The sequence below is a fragment of the Toxotes jaculatrix genome, chromosome 5 (assembly GCF_017976425.1).
Source record: "Toxotes jaculatrix isolate fToxJac2 chromosome 5, fToxJac2.pri, whole genome shotgun sequence".
Classification (NCBI taxonomy): domain Eukaryota; kingdom Metazoa; phylum Chordata; class Actinopteri; family Toxotidae; genus Toxotes; species Toxotes jaculatrix.
The window spans coordinates 17,031,995-17,050,621 of record NC_054398.1 but is presented as its reverse complement, the minus strand read 5'-3'; the positions used below and the strand labels follow the sequence as shown (position 1 = coordinate 17,050,621).

General features: G+C 37.9%; 2 protein-coding genes across 3 annotated transcripts; both read right to left on the bottom strand.

The window, feature by feature from the left end:
* Window positions 1–1,140: 1,140 nt before the first annotated feature.
* On the bottom strand, window positions 1,141–6,236 carry morf4l1 (mortality factor 4 like 1). 2 transcript variants are annotated; one of them, XM_041037382.1, is made up of 13 exons: window positions 6,115–6,217; window positions 5,693–5,748; window positions 5,016–5,062; window positions 4,852–4,919; window positions 4,670–4,756; window positions 4,213–4,290; window positions 4,035–4,060; window positions 3,200–3,291; window positions 2,890–2,991; window positions 2,693–2,781; window positions 2,429–2,601; window positions 1,716–1,800; window positions 1,141–1,627 (listed from the first exon to the last, which is right to left on the bottom strand). In XM_041037382.1, the coding sequence occupies exons 2-13, from the start codon at window positions 5,721–5,723 to the stop codon at window positions 1,543–1,545; spliced, it is 963 nt and encodes a 320-aa protein (XP_040893316.1). In that variant the 5' UTR covers window positions 5,724–5,748; window positions 6,115–6,217; the 3' UTR covers window positions 1,141–1,542. The 2 variants fall into 2 exon arrangements, with proteins under 2 accessions (XP_040893316.1, XP_040893315.1); XM_041037381.1 differs by lacking the exon at window positions 5,693–5,748 and having other exon boundaries at window positions 6,115–6,236.
* Window positions 6,237–7,939: 1,703 nt separating this feature from the next.
* Window positions 7,940–17,061, bottom strand: pias1b (protein inhibitor of activated STAT, 1b). Its single transcript, XM_041038990.1, has 15 exons — window positions 17,023–17,061; window positions 14,786–15,221; window positions 14,496–14,580; window positions 14,214–14,261; window positions 13,188–13,278; window positions 12,958–13,092; window positions 12,728–12,833; window positions 12,249–12,322; window positions 11,880–12,040; window positions 11,595–11,728; window positions 11,334–11,505; window positions 11,104–11,243; window positions 10,978–11,015; window positions 8,276–10,450; window positions 7,940–8,060 (listed from the first exon to the last, which is right to left on the bottom strand). The coding sequence occupies exons 1-14, from the start codon at window positions 17,044–17,046 to the stop codon at window positions 10,103–10,105; spliced, it is 1,992 nt and encodes a 663-aa protein (XP_040894924.1). The 5' UTR covers window positions 17,047–17,061; the 3' UTR covers window positions 7,940–8,060; window positions 8,276–10,102.
* Window positions 17,062–18,627: the final 1,566 nt, after the last annotated feature.

The window sequence follows — 18,627 nt, the reverse complement described above, 5'->3', positions numbered from 1 at the left end:
CATAACAAATAAGGTCCATCTATTTTGCATCTGTGAACATGATGTAATCATTTAACATTTTCTTTATACCATGTTCACTTAAAATTCTGGATTCTGATTGGTTCAAAGCTGTGGATTAACTTCAAACCAATCAAGTTAAGCACCTGTAACCTCTTTTACAGGTGCTTAACTTCTGGAAGTCCAGACGACAGAAAGCGTGAGGCTCAGGAAGTACATTTCATCATATTTAAAACATACCCTCCGTATTTGAGCATGACTGTAATGGATGATGGGAGGACTAAGACCCAGGGTTGCAGAAGGGTGCTATCCCTTATATAATACACTAAAACAAATGTAGTTGTAGTCCAGTATAAGAACATTTTAATAGTTTATTGATACACAGTATTTCTCAGCAATTACAATTTCTCCTATAAATATATATTTTATGTTACTGGAAATAATAAGAAATTAATGAAACTCATTTATTGACATTCTAATATTTTTTATTCAGTTATTACTATTTGTTCACATCTGTCCATTTAATTGATTTTCATTACATTTTGCATTTCGACCAAATGAATTTTTAATGTTCATCCAGTCATCAGATTTTAATTGGGTTTTAAATATTTAATACACATTTATTGAAATATTGCTACAATTAACTTCTGTTTTGAACTTTAATTCCCTTTTTCTCCCCAGTTATCTTCATTTGTAATATTAAATTTAGAATTGGTGCAAAAGCAAGCAGGAGATAAGCAGTTAACATTTACACTGATATCAGTTCTTCTTTGAGTAATATGAAATTAGCACTGCGGATTTGCAGCCTTAATTGATGTATGCACAGTTTTGGAGAGACAATTCAAATAAGTTATCCCTGATGAACTCAAGCTTTCTCAAGCTTCTAACCAAACATGGCTCCTCTCCAAAAACAGCCATCATTTAACTGTTCTCTTGTCTTAAATCCACTCTGGTGCATTTTTCAATATCAGAAAAGAGCATTTAAGACAAGAAAGTTCCAATGTGTTTAAGTTAGGACAATCTACCGCCAGTAACAACAGTATCAAACAATTTAATTTCCCTGTAGATAAAGAGAAGGACAATAAATTGTACCTTGACCTAACTCTTTTGAAATAAGCTTCAAAACAAAGGCAGACCAATAACTAGAGAATGAAAGACTTTTATTAGAAAATGATGACAGCCTACAAGACAAATTTAGCCAGCATCTGAACTAAAACAGGGAAAAAAACCCAAAAAAACCAAAAAAGTCATGATGAAATTCCTTTTCAAGAGATCTTGGAAAACACCAGACAAAACAAGTATCATAGAAACTAAAAGGTGGTACTGAAAAACATACCAATACAGGAAGAGCGTACGCTGCAGCTTTCCACATGAAAGAAAATTAAATTTGTCCAGGGATTAGTGTGACATCTTGCTCTGATTCTTCCTTAATAAATCGACAGATCTCGCACAATCCGTTCTCCAAAGGCTTTTTTTTTGTGAAATCCCATCCTTTCGAAGAATGCTGTCTCCACACTTCAACAAAGGCTCCTAAAATAGAAAACCTTAAACGGCCTTGCGGTGGTATTCTGGAGGGGCAACTTCATAGTCACTTGCATTGAAAAGCGACGCAGAGTTCTTTACAAGATACCTAGAAGGGAACAACATATTTCTCATTTCTGCTGCAGATGAATCAATACAAGTTTGACTGACAGCTTTGTGCGGTCTTGAATACTCACTTGAGGAAGTCTTGTAGATAACTGAGCAGCAGTGCAAGGCTCTTCTCATCCAGCGGCGTGTACGCCAGCATGGCTCCGATTCTCACTTTCAGAACCAAACAAAAACAGTATTTTGCACATCACACAACCTCTAACTTCATCTTCATTTATAATACCTCTACAAATACCTCAATATTTCCACTTTACTGGTCCTATTCAAGTGTAAAAAGCTGCACAGAACACAGGTCATAGTGGTAGATAACCAACAGATAAACAGGCTGCATTTCTAAATTCAGCTTGCAATGCTTCAGTTTTTGAAGCTTCAGGTTTGTTTTTTTGTACAAGAAAATAACATAATAACAGGTTAGGAAGTTGTTCTGTTGGCCTGAATTATGGAGCACATATTTTCTGTTTTAAAATGTTCTTCTGAGTAAATCTAGAATTTATTTTCCAAATGTAAGTTAAAAGACAGATATGTACCACGTATCTAAAAAGGTGGAAGTCTTGACACATTGATAAACACACACACATTGATATTTCTGTATTTAAAAATCTGACAATGATATGTCAGCCAATTTCTTTTAAATAAACACACAACATAATATATATCGACAAGAATCTAGGAAAATATTTTTTTTTTATATATATATCTAATGGCATTACTGTTCTACATTAAAGCTGCTCATCTCTATGATAAATAATGAAACAGTGTGATGCTGTGTAAGTGTTTGTACCAAAGAGTCTAAGTAGGTGAGGAGCGCCGTAGATCTGAGACATAGATGTATCTGGGTGATTGGCCAGGATGTCTGCGTACTGCGGCCTCTCAAATTTGTAGAGAAGTTGTGTCCCCAGCATGACGTTGAAATATTCCCGGATACCAGCAACCACCTCGTTAACAGCAAACTCCCTGAGCAGTGAAGGGAAAAACAGATTGTCTTTATGTTCTGGACAGCCTGTGTGACAGTGCGAGAAACTGACAAGTAACAGTGTATTTTTACTTGCTGTCGGAGTTTCCTCTTGATTTCTTGTAGTTTGCATAATCTTCAAGGACTGCATCGACATTCTTTTTGGCAGGTAGGTGGAAAAGCTGAAGACAAAAAACAAAAAGTCAAATTAGACACGGGGTGACAACATTAATGAATTTTTCTGTGAAAACGGTTGAACTTGAAATTTTTTTAAGTAACTGGTTACTAACTTGTTTTTGCCGTGTAATCAGGTCCCAGTCATCCACAAGCCATGGTTTCAACTCCTCAGGGATTTTTACTTTAACCTCCACTCGATTTATGAAGGTCTCCTCCTGAACAGACAGGAACAGATTAAAGAAATAAGCCACAGGAGGAAGCTTTTGCCTCAGAAACATCGAGTTTTTCCACCACACAACTGCAACTACAGAGAATTATACTTCTTATTTTCAGTGTGACAAAGTGTTATATGGCATTAAGTGGCAAATTTAAGACACTGATAATCAGAAAAAGAAAAGAAAATCAACAGATTTGTGAACTTACACTTTCAACAGTTGGGTCAACACGTGCCCTCTTCTTTCGCGGAGGGTGAGTTGGGTCTCCTCCCGAACTTGTTCCTTCTCCTGCTCCAGGAGCTGCACACACAGAAACACACCCAACTGTTATATAATTCTCAAAGCAATAAAATTATTACTGTGGCAATACTGTGACACCCTGCTATAACTCTAGCTATGTTTGTATATTCTTCACCCTTCACAGCTTCTGCTATAATGATGAAGGAAACACATTTGTCTAAAAAACCTGCTGAATGATATTTTGGAGAGTTGAAGTTCATGCATTTTAACCCTGTTAAACCGACGGGAGCACCGGCAATCTCTTTTGCCTATCAATTTTTAAATGCCGGTAAAACTGCAACCACATAAGATAGAGCAATAATTCGTTTTGCATATTAAACCGGAGGAGTAACACTTACATATCAAATTTTAAACATGTCTCAGAGAGCTGTTCTCTTCCACGAGTGGGTGTGCAGAAAACCAGTAAAAAGTCGCAAAAAATCCATAAACAGCGCACACAATAAAACTAGTATAATCCAGATAGCGGGTGTTCGTTTTGTTTTTGTCTTAGTTTATAAATTTGAGTGTATCTCAAAAACTAGCCAATGAATACACTCAAATTTATTGTGGTTTAAAATTATTTTGTGCAACTTTTTTATATTTCTAATTTTGAGGGATACAGCTAAGACATCTCTGTATTTAGAAAAATATGTGGCACCACAGCAGGTAAAAATGTAAAATATGTTCTGGTGGATTTGGTTCTATGGCAGGTTTAAAAGGGTTAACAGTGTCAGTTATGTAAATGCACAGCATTGTATACTCACTCTTCTGTTTGTTCTTTTTGGTTTTCCTACAATGGAGGGAAAAAAATCAATTTACAGATGTTAAAATAATAATAATAATGAATAATAATACAAATGAAAAAGTATAACACCTCTAAAACAGTTTAGCAGGAGACAACACAGCAGGTGACAGGTGGAATAACAGATGACCTGCACTCACACATCATTTTTCTGCGATGCAGCAGGTATCTTCTTATTCGGCGCAGCACCCCTCATTCTTCCTTCTACATAATGGTCTCTAAATCAAGGAAACAAAACAAATTCAATTACTCAAAAATACATCATTTATAATAAAGTCAGTCAATCTGTTTTCAGGAGATTCCAGGACACAGACTGTAGTGGATTTATTAAGCTGTGAACCCCCTCAGTAATTTGTTTTTGATGTCAACGCATCCTGACAACATGCACTGTTCTTTGTGTGCAAACGTGTGGGAAAACATTTTGTTTCTGAATATTAAATTATAACACATTGTTCTACTAAAACTAGATGATGAATGTTTTTTGTCTTAACTGGCTCTCTTTATGGACCTTACACTGAACTCCTAATAGTGGCATTTAAACAGTTAAGTTAGTAAAAACTACTTTTTTGATTTAAAAAAAAGAAAGGATGGACTTACTGATTGGCCCTCTGAAGCTCTTTCTGTTTCTGCAAATTACTGTCCACATACTTAAGCACTCTGCTTTCAGGAACCCATTCGTCCCAGCTGGAATAGAAAATATCAAGAAAGAAAATCAAGCACTTGTGGAATGTTAACAGTACAAATCTTAAAGACTTGATTTATCAGAACAAAGAACTTACTTCTTATTCCACCCACTGTAATGAATAAAGTATTTGATTTGTTTGTCCTTGATGTTTATCTTAACACACTGCAAAGAGAGACATGATTCACTGTCAGAACATGATATCAGAACCACAGAAGAGGATCACATCATCAGAGAGACAGGTTGACTATGGCAGCCTACCTTAGCTTCGTAGAGCAATGGCCCATGAAAACACAGCACTCTTTCACCTGAACAGAGGTCAGTTACCATCAGCATGAGAGCAGTCCGAGTACAAGAAAATGAAATTGTGAAGCCAACAAAACTACTCGCACATTCTTTCTATTGGCTGAGAACAAAAATTACCTCAAGAAATCTTGTAATGATGTGTTTGTCGCACATGCTCCCCACATAAGATCACATTAAACAAACTTAACTCAGACTAGAGTCAAAGTTTAATGTAGCAGAAGATGCTACTTGATATATGAAGGGCCTTTAAGATTAGTTTCATTATCAATTAATACGTACACAATGTTTTACTTAAATTATTTTGTCTTGAAAACCCAAATAAATTTGTTCCAAGTATATAAAACAGACAAAATACTCACATTTCAATTAAGGAATTATTTATGATGTTAATATTTGGTAAATTACTTTGATAATTTTCTGTCGAAATCTGCATGATAATTTATCGACAAATCATTTCCGTAAATTGCATTCAGTTAATTTACTTAAGTTTCAACTGAGACAATTGTAATGTAAATTTTAAAGTATATTAAAACATTAAATCTAAGCCTGAGATACTGTGTACCATGTGCTTTGGCTCAAGCAACACGAAATGTTTTAAAAATTTTATACAATGAATGAACTCCTTAATTCACCAGCAAATATGACATCTATCGAGCGGTGCATTAATGAGAGCAGCAGTTATCCACAGCTGAAAGAGAACAGAAAGGTGGCGGCGAGTCAGTGAAGACCGGACACCGCATGAATGAAGCTCCTGCTTTTCAGCTAGCTTCCAACAACATCGCTGAAATTCACATCGTGAACTGCGCTTCTATCGGGCTACTGCAAACGCCAGGCTGTGTTGTAAAGGAAAATACTTAGTATATACCCAAAGTGGCGAATAAACATGACGGAGACGTGTTTTGTGTGTTCGTAGCAACAACAATGAAAGCTAACCGCGCTAGCCGCTCGACGGCGCCATAGACTGTTTCGATGAAGAGCTAGCTAACATTCCCAACGGCTGCTGCACTGACCAGCACCGCAGATGTCGCAAACAAAAAAGGAGACAGCTCGTTACCTTCTTGAAATTTAGGCTTCGGGTCCTGTTTCGGCGCCATTCACGGATTAAACTATCAAAATATGGGAAAAATCGCCAGCTCCCATTCCAGTCTGAAACGGCGCCGCTCTCTAAAAACGTCATGACCAACGCGGTGACGCATTAATTCCGCGACCAAAGACGCGCCTCGAAATCTTTTCCTAAAGTCAATGCGCTTTTTAAAGCGGTGAATTTTACAGAGGTATTTTCCTGGCTAATGGCTACACAATAAGAAGTGAAACCGTTAAAATTAGTTTTGTCTTTTTAATTAAGGTCATCTCCTGGTTTTCATTTTTTTCAATTTTATTGAAAAAAATAAATAAATAAAAATCTCCACACATGTTGGTCCAAAGTAGGGAACAGCATTATATGTTGTTTGTAAGGCTCTCCAGCAAAAACTCTTCCTACTGCTCTCTGGTATCAAACACTTACTGTGTCAGGTCTCAGGATATTTTAACTTTTGAAAACGCTGGTTTCACATCGGCTTCTATACTCCTTACAAATGGAACGAAAATCTCTGAGTTCACTTGTCACTGTCAAGTAGAATAAAGAATACATAATTTAATGAATTAAATTAATAATAAAAAAATAATAAAATAAATAATAATACATAAAATAAATAATAAATAAGTGGTGTTTCAAAAACCCCATCCATTAATTTATTTTATTTATTTAAAAAAAAATTACTATTGAGAGTAATTCATGTTTTCTTTAATTCAGAACAGAAACCCCCCAGATTTTCAGAAATAATTCAGAGGATATAACATTCAGAGCCAGTTAGAGCCCTGCCCCTGTGCTTCTTCCCCTGTATTCACAGATATTACATTTGTTGTGACTCTAAAACCACTTAATAATATGTTTACCCGTACATGTAGGAGCACCCTATTTTTATATGGGAACTTCATATGAGATTAGAAGTGTTTACAGACTAGGGTGCACCTGGGAAGTGAAACCTGTGAAATGCCTTTAAACTTCTGCCCATGCAACTCCAGCATAGTGTTTCACATAATGGCATTAGACATTAAAGTTCATTCAAAATAAACACCTGTCTTCATAGACCTTTCACACTGGGTAACTGATAATATTAATAATGGCTGTGTGCCAGTTCTGGGCTCAAGGACTGTGAGTACTGGTTTGGCTTACAGGTACACCTAAATGGAACTGAGCCATCATTAATGCAAATGTGCTTTTCCTGCTTATGTGTGCTGCAGTTAAGATCTAAGGCAGTCTGCTATGGAGCCAGGAGTGAGTCACTGGAAAATTATGAATCTTTTAGAGTATTTAATTAAGATAGATTAATAAACTGATACATAAAACAGACACTATAAACTGAGAAATTTAAATTGCATTTGAAAGATCAATAAACTCAAAATCAAATGATAATAATAAAAAGATCATTCATTTTGCCAATTAATGATTCTACATTTTCTTGTTTTCCATAATTATAAATGAATAGTTGAACTTTAAAAAGAAATCATAAATTTAATTTTGAAGAGGCTTTTTAAAAGGATACTTTTTGCTATTCCTTTCATGTGTATTCACATACAGAGCAACAGCAGCAGCAGGAGCTCCTGCTAAAAGCCTTTTTAAAATTTCAGATTCCTTTTTAAAATTCAATTATTCTTCATATGTTAAAGGCAAATCAAGGACATGGATTATTAATTGACTAATTAATGATCTTTCTTCTGGATGTAAAGAAGATGCCCGCTCTTAATTGTATGCTGGATGTCCATTACCATAGTAACCCAAACAGAAATACAATAAACATTTATCTGAAATCACTCACCAGATGCTGTAGACTTCACATCAAGGTCCCTGTCTACGCTTCCGTTAAGGACGTCAGTCAATCTCAAGACTGAATGCAACACCTGCCGAGCCAGCACTTCAGTATCTGGTGTCCACACGTAACCCAGGGCTGGGAGAGGAGTCTGAGATCAGAATGAATAATGATAGTAAATACAATGTCAAAGTTTTGAACAGTGTAAAATGGTTTGTTTACACAACAACAGTGAACAACTTTTTTCTTTAACAAAACTGATTCTGACAACCCCACTGTAAAAATGTGCCAAATTAAACAGTTTAAAGGTGTGATTAAGCTTAGGATTTCTGCCAAACAACAAACAGAATTAAAAAGAAATCTTACTGCACACTGTGAGAGAAGGTAACACACACGCAGCTGAATCGGGTCCTTAGACCAACTCCAAAGATGCACTTTCTCATATCTGTTTAATTCTTACAAATATCAAACAGCACAGTAGACCTTGTAGCGGTTCAAAATGATCAAAGCCTCTATTGAGTTATTGACATCATCTGATAGTAAAACAGACAGAGAAACAAAAAATGTTACAATGCATGTCAAGCAACAATGACATCTTTAAATAGCATTAATTATATAATTACAAAAGAAATATCACATACAATGACAGCAATGCATACCCACGAATCAAACAAATGCTGGAAATATATATGATAATAAATAATCCTAATTGTAAGCACAAGTCAAGAAAAATAAAGGGAGGGGAGGCGTCCGTAATAACTTCAATGGTTTTAACTTCTGGGCCAAAATGCATGTTGTGATACACTCAAAGACTAAGCTATCACAGTTATTTTAAAGGCTGTTGTAAATACACTAAACAACAACAACAACAAAAAAACAGGGCCATGCGTCCCGTTGACTCGCTGAGGACTAGCATAGCACTCAAACAGGTGAGCTTTCAGGTAATTCGCAGAGACATGCAAAGCTGAAAACTACTCATGACGTTTTTACTGCAACTGTGAATGCTTCACTGCTCCACACAACCTTTATGTAAAAAAAAAAAAAAAAAAAAAAGCAAGTGCTAAAATCAAACATAGTGATATCATGAAATGTCCTTAACCCACCTGCACTCGCTGAACACTTTTTTAAGCATTTCAATTAAATAAATACTTCAAGTGGACCAGAAACTAGCCTTGTCTTGAAAGTGGAGCAGAAATTTGTTGATGTTGAGTGGCCACTTCACTGTAGTTTTCTATGTGTATTTCTAAGAGTAAAATGCAAAGTAAAACAGCTGTACTTTAAAAGAAAAATACACAATATTGCAAATCTTGAGTGTTTATAAAGGTCCAATCGTGTCACATGACAAGAGAAGGCTGCTTGCTGGACTAGTGCCATTCATTCACACACTGAAAAAGCCTGGTCTTACAATACTGACTGATTCCCAATTTATATGTATTTTGAGTCTGAAGTGTGAAAAAAGCATATTGGATTTGATTGAAAGAAACATGGAAAAGAGTGCAGAGTTATGACAACAGAAGGATGTAGCGTTTGCTTTTGCAATTCTAGTGGCAACAGTTCCTAGAGGCATAGGGAATGCTTCCTTTAAAAAAAAAAAAAACAGCATACATCCAACATAACTTACATCATAAATAATTCCTTAAAAATAATATGACCACAGCATGAATGTCTTACAGAAAAATCTACAGTGATGGCAAAAATGGCCAGATCTTTCTGCTGTCAAAACATTTTTGACAGAAATGATGCCATTTAGAAAATAAAGAAAGTGTTACACATTTTCCTGTTTTGCTGTGACTTGCCTTTTGTACATCTATAACAATGCCCATTTTCTTTATATTCTAAATATCATGTTCCATGAGGTGTCACCTCATTGGGTTCTGTGCACGTAACATACTGAAATAATGCCATTGACATGGAATATCGAAAACAAAACTGTAAAAACCAGGTACAAAAGGTACAATATAATCAAAGGACCACATGAAGAGGTGTGAAAAAGTCTTCAGTATTCACAGAAAAATATCAACTGAAGTAACTCACCGGACAAGAAGCGTCCTAAGTTTATGTACATATGATAAGTAAAATTGAAAATAGATTTTCCTCTCTGTACATAGGACTGTATACTTTCATCTTCCTCTTCCTTATTTACAAAGAACTCCGGTTCTCGAGGTCTCCCTTGTCTTTCAGTTCTGTGTGGATCTAGTCAAGAGAGATAACGTCAGATATGGAGCCATAAATGGCCGCCGCCGCCGCCGCAGCTTCCACCGAGGACCTTGACAATCCTGAGATGGTGTGGTTGTCCCTGTCTCTGTCTCGCTCTCTGTCTTTGTCGCGGTCCCGCAGGCTGCTGGAAGACACCAAACTACTGGTGCTGCCACTGTTACTGCCTCCATTGGTGGCTGCCAGCGTGCTGCTCCCAGGGGTGCCCGGCTGCTCCCGTAACATCTGAGAGGAGCCGTAGGGCAGGAAACGGTTGAGGAGCAGGTCGTGATCCTCAGTGGCGGACGCCGATGCAGCGGCTGCGGCTGCCATCACCATGTTGTAATGCTAGCAGGACAGAGAAGAGTGACTGTTACTCAGCAGCCAAGCTTATACTGAAGTATGATGCTGCCCGCAGTTCACGGGCTGTATTCACAAAACATTATAAGGCTAAAAGTACCTCCTAAATAGCCAAGTTAGGGAGAAGAAATCGATTCCAATTCAAATCTGTCACTTACAGCAATAAATGCACAAATAAAGCTTATTACATTGGTGCTATATATAGATTTATCCCATCAAATGACAAAGGTTTAGTTTGTTGGAAAATAATAAATCACAGTATCAATATACAGATGGTTTGTGAAGCCAGACACAATCTGTTTGATAAGGTCACTTACAAAACCTGTGGCACAATTGATAAAATATCTAAAATATTTGTTCATGAAATTTACTGTATCTGTCTATACAGCGAAGAAAACTTGCTCTGCAAAACTCTGTGATTAGCTCTTGAGAGAAAACTATTTGTTAGGAACTTTCAGTGACTGGTTAGGTGAGACACTTTGTGTACAATGCCTCAGTTGTCTGAGTAAATGTACCTGATTGTCGCCTTGGAGGAAGGAGAAGAAATTTAGATCTGCAAGAAAAGGAAGACGACTCAGTCCATTTTCTCCATTCAGGTTACACATTATTCATATTTACAGTTACAAAGATGACAGCTCTACCTGGCAGGTCACTAGTTGTGTGATAATAGTGGCGGTAGTCCTGGATAAGAGGTGGAGGAGGAGGAATGTAGCTGGTCTCCACAGGGGGCATGCTGGGAGCTCTGGTCACAGGTGAGGCCTGGCTGTGCAAGTTCAGTACTCTGAAAGAAAACAACGCACCTCAGGTTAGTGACAAAAGTAATAACGCGACAGAGCTGATCTCACTTCCTGTCTGTGGTTTGCAAACCCACCCCTTGTTTGCAGGTGGAGAGACAGGTGACAGTGAGGGACAGGCCCTTTTAGGAGGTGGCTCATCATCTAATTCGTCCTCTGAGGAGCTATCCAGTGTCAGGTCAATCACATCAACCTTCCTGTTGTTGTCATTAGATCGTTTCTGCTCGTGCGCTTCTGTTCGAGACAAATCTAAAAAAAAGAACCAACAAAGTTACACTCTACCCACTGATCACAATCAAGAGCACACTCAAAAAATACGAAATCAGTGCGCTACATACCGCTGTCTACACCATTGTATGCAGCAGACACCTCCTGCACCTCTTTCTTTGACCTCATGGGGGCCCAGCTTCCATCTTCTTTGAACTGGATTTCATCACAGTCAGAGCAGCTATTCAAGATTTCCATGAACAACCTGTGAAAACAGCAGGACGTTTCAATAGTGTGGGAACTGTGAAAACAGAATTTAGTACTTCACCACTTGAAACTTTTTAAAGCTGTAGTACATGATGAGAAGCCGCCATCAAAGTGGACTCATACAGTAGATAAAGCAGTGTAGTGCTCACCCATCAATAATGAGGTGCTCATATGGTGCCTTCTTGTCACAGACTGGACACACCCAGGTCGGTTTCTTCTCATTCATTTGGATGTAAAGTGTAGCATCAAAGCACTGAAGGTGTGAGCATGTCATCGCTCTGCAGGGGATTGTCAGCCTCATCTTCCCCAGCTTTACAACAAAACACAAGATACACGTCACTCCTCATACTGTACGAAATATCGCACAGTTTTAGGATGCAGTATTCTAGGACATAACCGCTCCCCACTGCATAACCTCTTCTTCATTTTTTCTGTTTCTACAATGATATACATTTCTTGGCATCTAAATACAATAACACTGGCTTTTTTAAAGCAGTATAGTGGAGAACAGTATTTACCGGACAAAGGAGGGAGACTCGTAGACTGGTGGTGGCGATCTCACTCTCTGGATCAGCCGTCAGTTTCTCTTTGACTGGGAAAAAGAACAAGCAAAACAAAGAGATTAAAAAAATAAAGAACAAAACAGATGTATAGAGAAACATTACACTGGGATTTACTGTTCACTGCCACATAAAATAAACAATACAAATATATGGTGGGAGGAAAATATAACTTGTATTTGTCAGTAAAGAATCTGCTTTGAAACAAAAGCAGTCATTTTCAAAAGGACTTTTCCTGCAATCTTTATGGAACTGAAGAGCTTAGCAGAACTTAATTAAATTCTCAGGACTTCTCCACGATAAAGCAGGCCACGAAAACCACACAGGATTTATTAGATGAATTTAATTAATTTATGTGACAGTCTTTTGCCATCTCCTCCTACTCCCTTACAGACACAGTGGAAAAGAAGTTCTATGTTTTTATTACAAAATCTTACTCAGAGCTCTTGAGTGGTCGGGGTTCCTAATTCCTTTGGCCCGTAGTCTTTGCAGCAACACTGCAGATGACTGCTGTCTTACCAAATAAACAGCCATGGAAAAACTCTGACAAAAGAGATGAAAACAATGAGTAAAAAGGTGACCAATATCCTCCTCAAGGCTTCAGAGGAAAACAGTTTGTACTATGAACCAGAAAACTCTGCCAATGTTCTGATACGGATCTTCTTACCCTCCCGATTTCTGAAGTCCATGACACCACAATTGTGTTGGGGACTGTGGTGGACAGTCGGACAAGAGAGGTTATGTTAATGGGACGACTGGGCCTTTTTGGTTCAACTCCATTTTTGGTGGGAGGAAGATATCCCTGCAGAAGAAAAAAACCATCAAAGATAAGAGACTGTGATTGTCTGTAACTAGTTGTGTGTTAAGACAGACTAACGACAAGCTGTCTGGACTCACCGGGAGATTACAGGGTTTGCCGTTCACCTTCACGCACAGATTAGGGGGGAAATGATCCTCCTGGGGACAGCTTGTCTCTGATAAACAAAATCTGAAAAAAAATACATAAAATACATTACATAAGTGACAAGTTCAAATGTTGAGGGACTATTGTCAAAAGTAATTTGTTTCTATTGCCACGTTGACAAAAAGGTTGGCTTGCTTGCTTATTTTACCATTTCAGTTGTGTCAAGTACAGCCATCTCCATCTATGATATAGGAGAGCACTTCTTAAAGGATGGCATTTATCCAAACAGTGAATATTTAATTCTGCAACTAAGACAAAGGTTATTATGTATTCTTTCTAAAGTAAAAATAATGCCAACAAAGTGTGCTTTGTTTTATGTAAGGTTGTACCTGAGGTAGTGGGTGTAGTTATACTTGCTTGCTTGTAAGCTACCAGAAATCTATATTCCTGGAATTGACCCACAAACTTTATAGAACATTGGTGAAAATGCCACCACTGCTTTGAATCAATAGTTTGCTAATATTGTGCTTTGACTGTATTGTCCAGTTTGATAGATGTGTCCACATTCAGACATTTTTTGTTTGTTTTTTATTGTTCATTTTTAAGAATGGCTCAAATTCAATGTGTATTAAAACTTGGAGCATGTGTGTTCAAGAGACAAGTGTCCCTTTCATTCCTCATTCCACTGTTCAGAACTTGTTTTCATGGTAAATTGTCTTTGTAGCTTTGAAAACACAGTTATGGATATTATATTCAATTTCTGCCAGTGGATTCCCATAAATCCTACACACTGGTGCTTTAAGTTGTGGTGTGAAAGCCAGATTAGGCCACAGAGATGTTTTGAGACTAAAGAAAAAAAATACCATGAAATAAACTATACAAGTGACATGGCCATTTCTGGTTGCTTCAAAATGAGAGCAGCGAAGCACAGACCTGCTATTCACTTAACAGCAAATATATACTTTGCTTAAAATAGGAAGTATTTGTGCTCAGAAGAAAAGTATGAAAATCAGACATACCTTAACTGAACTTGAACAGCAAAGTCACATTTGGTCCCAGATATGTCCCTAAAACAGAAAAGCCAGGTCAGACTGAGCAGAACAGCTAAACACTTCAATTAATAACAACTCAGTTTACTTTAATTGCTTGCTGTGTCAGATAACACGTGCTTTCTAAATCATGTAAACAGTCACTTGAATGAGGTTTTGGTAGTTACAATGCTTTCACTGTATTATTCCTTCTTCCCTGTCATCTCCTTTGACAGCCGAAGACAGTTTGCACCAGGGAGCTTTCTCACTTACATGGAGCTGCTGATCTGTTGAACTTGCTGCGGTGTTAATGCGAAGGCATAACATGCTTCCTGGAACCGCTGACTGTTGTCTGAGGCTACAAAAAAGAAATCAGAAACAGAAACATAACACTGAGAGAGTAAATGTAAGAAATCAGTAGTCATCGCATATTAATCTTTTACTGAGCATACTTTTGACAAGTCATGGTTCAGATATCTGCAGTCACAATGGTCCATCAGTAAGTACATGAAGGACAAGTGTTATCACTAGACTCAGAGCTGAGAAAGAAGCGGTGGACTCACCCAAGCTGGTTGGCTTAATGAGCTCATCCAGCACATCATAAAATGGCAGTCTCTGGAGCTTGACATCTGGGTGTACAGGGCTGTGCAGGGCAGAGGGGAGGTGAGGCAGACTCAGCTCATGTTTAGGCCCAAGTAAAGAAACAGGCAGCAGAGGCGACGGGGAACCATGGTTGTCAAATCCCAGCTGGGCGAGGCCAGCGGGCAGACTGGAGGCCGAATGAACACCGGGCAGAGCTAGGTCCACCGGCGAAACCATTTTGGTTGGGAAGCGCCGTCTGTAGAGCTCTTTGATCTTCATCTGCACTGCAGGACTGCAACCAGCCTTGAGTAGGTGGAGAGCTTTGGTCAAAAGTTCATGTTTGCGTCCATGCTTATTCCGCCCTGCATACCCCAACAACACCTGGAGCTCCGAAACTCGAAGGCTCATTACCATTTGCTGGTGAAAAACGAAGAGTGGAAAAAATGGTCTATTACACCCTGGAAAACACATTGTCCTACTCTGCAGAAAAGAAAGTAGTTTTCTTTTTTCATTTTGAACTTCAGACTTAATTGTTTAAAACATAATTATTAAAATTTGTCTGATTCATCCTTCACTATCTTGCAAATGGTCCAAACCCATAACATTCTCATTTCTAACATACCCTTGGAGCAGGAGGATTAATATAACTACTTTGACCTTTGTTCCACTACTGCTTCAATAAAACCAATATTATGAGCTTCATCGTACAGTATATTTAACAAACACAGCCACTCTGAGATGACTTTGGCAGATATAGCCCTTTGGCTAAATGCATAGATCACACATTTCTTATACTCACTTCAGTTTTTCAAAGCCTTAATTTACAAAGCTCCACCACATGCTGCAAGTGTAAATACAGGGTGTGGACTCAATAACATCTGTACAAAATAATGGAATCCAACACAACAGAGACTTTCTTATTGTTGTAAGAGATTCTCAGAGTAACAGAATCATCTTACAACAAGACACAAGGAAGTAACAGGTTTTTTTTTTTTTTTAAATTCTCAACACGGTAACACACCTCCTACAGTGTAATATAAGCCAATTAATTGACACCACAAACCTTATAAATTATCACAGCACTGGACTGAAACCTCTGTGACACAGAGGTAATGAAAAATGTACATTGTATGGCACTGATGATCATGCCTTTATGTCCACCCTATATATATTAATAAAAGCCTCCCACCAAAACATGTAATTGGCAAACCATTTTGATTATCAATCAGTGTAATCTGTTAATTATTTAGCACTCAACGTGGAACTGCAAATGGTAACTCTAAACAGCAAATAACAGCAAACATCCTCATGAAGCTTGAAATCTGGCAGCATACATGAGTAGTACATTTAGAAATAATTAATAGATGAGTTGAGCTCTTTGATGAATGTATGTTAAATGCCTTTTAAACTGCAACACTCATATTTGTTGATGATACAGCTCATATAACATATAACAGTCTGTGGAAAAGGAGGAGTGGCAGCAGTGCAGAGATTCATTTAGAAAGAGAGCCGATCAAACCGAAAACGTTTTACGATTACATTATGAGTGTTTTCTGTTTATTAATATGTAATTACCAACAATAAAATAGTAGATGATTAAAGGAGACATCATAAACCAGCAAACAGCGCCTGAATGATGCTGGTGTCATCTGACTTTAACACTTAATTTTACATTATTTAGCTTGCCCCGTGTGTTTAAACGGTAACTGCCAACACGAGCCAACATTACAGCTACCCAGGTTGTGGATAGTGTTTTTATTTCTTGTCAGAAATAACGCTAACGCTGATGGAGGCTAAACTGCGCTTGCCTTCCAGGGAATAGACAGAGCCCGTTTTTTAACATACACTGCGGTCCGCCCGGTAAACTACTGATACTGTCAGGTGGCTAACACTACAGTGCCGCTCGGTTCAAAACGCTGACATGACTGTGGTTTACGTCTTTTCCAAAAAGTGATATGTGGCCTTATCTGCAGGTGAGCCGCTCAGCAGGGACAGTCTAACGCAGCGTCGGCAACAATAACAAAGCTAATGCTAACGAGCTAGCCAGCCAGCTAACAGTCTGTCTGGTCGCCTCTGCTTTGATGTTTTGTTATCATATGCTTTGATATCAACTTCCCACGTGTCCCTACTGTCAAGTAACAATGATGCTATGGTTTGAAATTCAAATTTCGCTGCGTGAAACGTCTATTTGTCAAGCTAATGTAGGGGCTCGCTTTACCTTCAGTTCCGCACTCTCCGCCATCTTGTTACACTGGGTGCGCAGGCGCAACAGCCATCCTCAAGGGACAGAGCCGATTCAAAATAATCTGTCCCTTCTCGGCAGCAGACAGTAGGGGGCGCTGTCGTAGCACACACAAATACAGTACAACTGCGATCTGAATAAACTTTGAATGCACGCCCCAGACATCCCATTTCATTGGTTTGAGAGATTTTGTTCTGCAAAATACAAAAATATAATTTTTTTTCAACGGCAGCAACCATTACTCGGTTATTTGATAAGTAGTGGTGGCAAGTCATTTTCTCACACACTGCTTCATCACACAGATGCATGATACTTGTACTTTACTTGAGTATTTCCATTTTATGTTACTTTATATTTCTGATACTCCACTTCATGTCAGAAGGAAATGTTTTTATTTCACTACGTTTATTCAAACTTTTCAGCTAGGACTTTACACATAACGCAAATATGATGGCCTTATAAAATGCTTTGTTCCAAGAAGAAACCAGTGGTTGCCAACCTTTCTGGCCTCCCTAATCCCTTATTTAAAAGAAGAAGAAGAAAAAGATAATGATGATGATGATGATGAAGAAGAAGAAGGGGTACTGAGCTGTTAGCAGTTCAACCGGAAGACTGTCCTTCTAACTGGTATTATTTAAATAGACGGACTGCTTCAGAAAACAGATTTGTGTATCAGATAGGTTCACATAGGTCTTCACATAGGTTTTACTTATCCTCTCCCATGCATTATCTCCCGACTCCTCAGATTTATCTTGTGCCCTTTTGGAGGGGGTCCAAAGGTTAGGAACCACTGGACTATCTAATCTGTTTTATATGCTATTATACACTACCTAACAGTGGTAAGTAGTTAAAACTAGCTCCACTTCGATCAGCTTCAGCAGTAAAACGCTATTTACACATTGATGCATCTGTATTAATCTATTAATGTAATATATTGTGTAATAATATGTCAGTCAGGGGTCATTTACTTTAAGTAGTGCTGATGGTACTTATGCGCTTTTAGTTGTAATGGAGTATTCCTACATTCTGGTATTATTACTTTTACTTACGTTAATAATCTGAGTACTTCTCCCGCCACTGTTTATCAGTCAGCTGGCAGAAAATTAACGGCTAAATAAGCACGAATGTTTTCTGGTTCCGTAATCGTTAGTTGAATTTATTTCTGTGCTATGTTGAAGCCTAGGAAACTTTTCTCATGGATATCATCTTCTTTATGGTGCTACTCTACAGCCTCAGTAATCCAGCACACACACAAAGGTTAAAGTTCATAAATTCAAAAAAGCAAATTCTTTTTCTCTCTTTTTTCTCACATAAATGGGCGAAACTAAGAGTCATATGACTAATATACATCGGCTTACATTTTAATTTTGGATTAATTTAAACATCCGTTGCAAATAAATCGTTTGGAGCTAAACAACAGGGGAGGGATATTATTCCCGTTGAGGCTGCTCAGGGGCAAGAATCCACATTTCTTTTAATAAAATGATTTATTCATTAGCGATGAAAACAAACAATATAACATGAACAAATAAGCTACTCTTGATAGAATATGTCGCTACTTACAAGGTCGCGAACACTAAT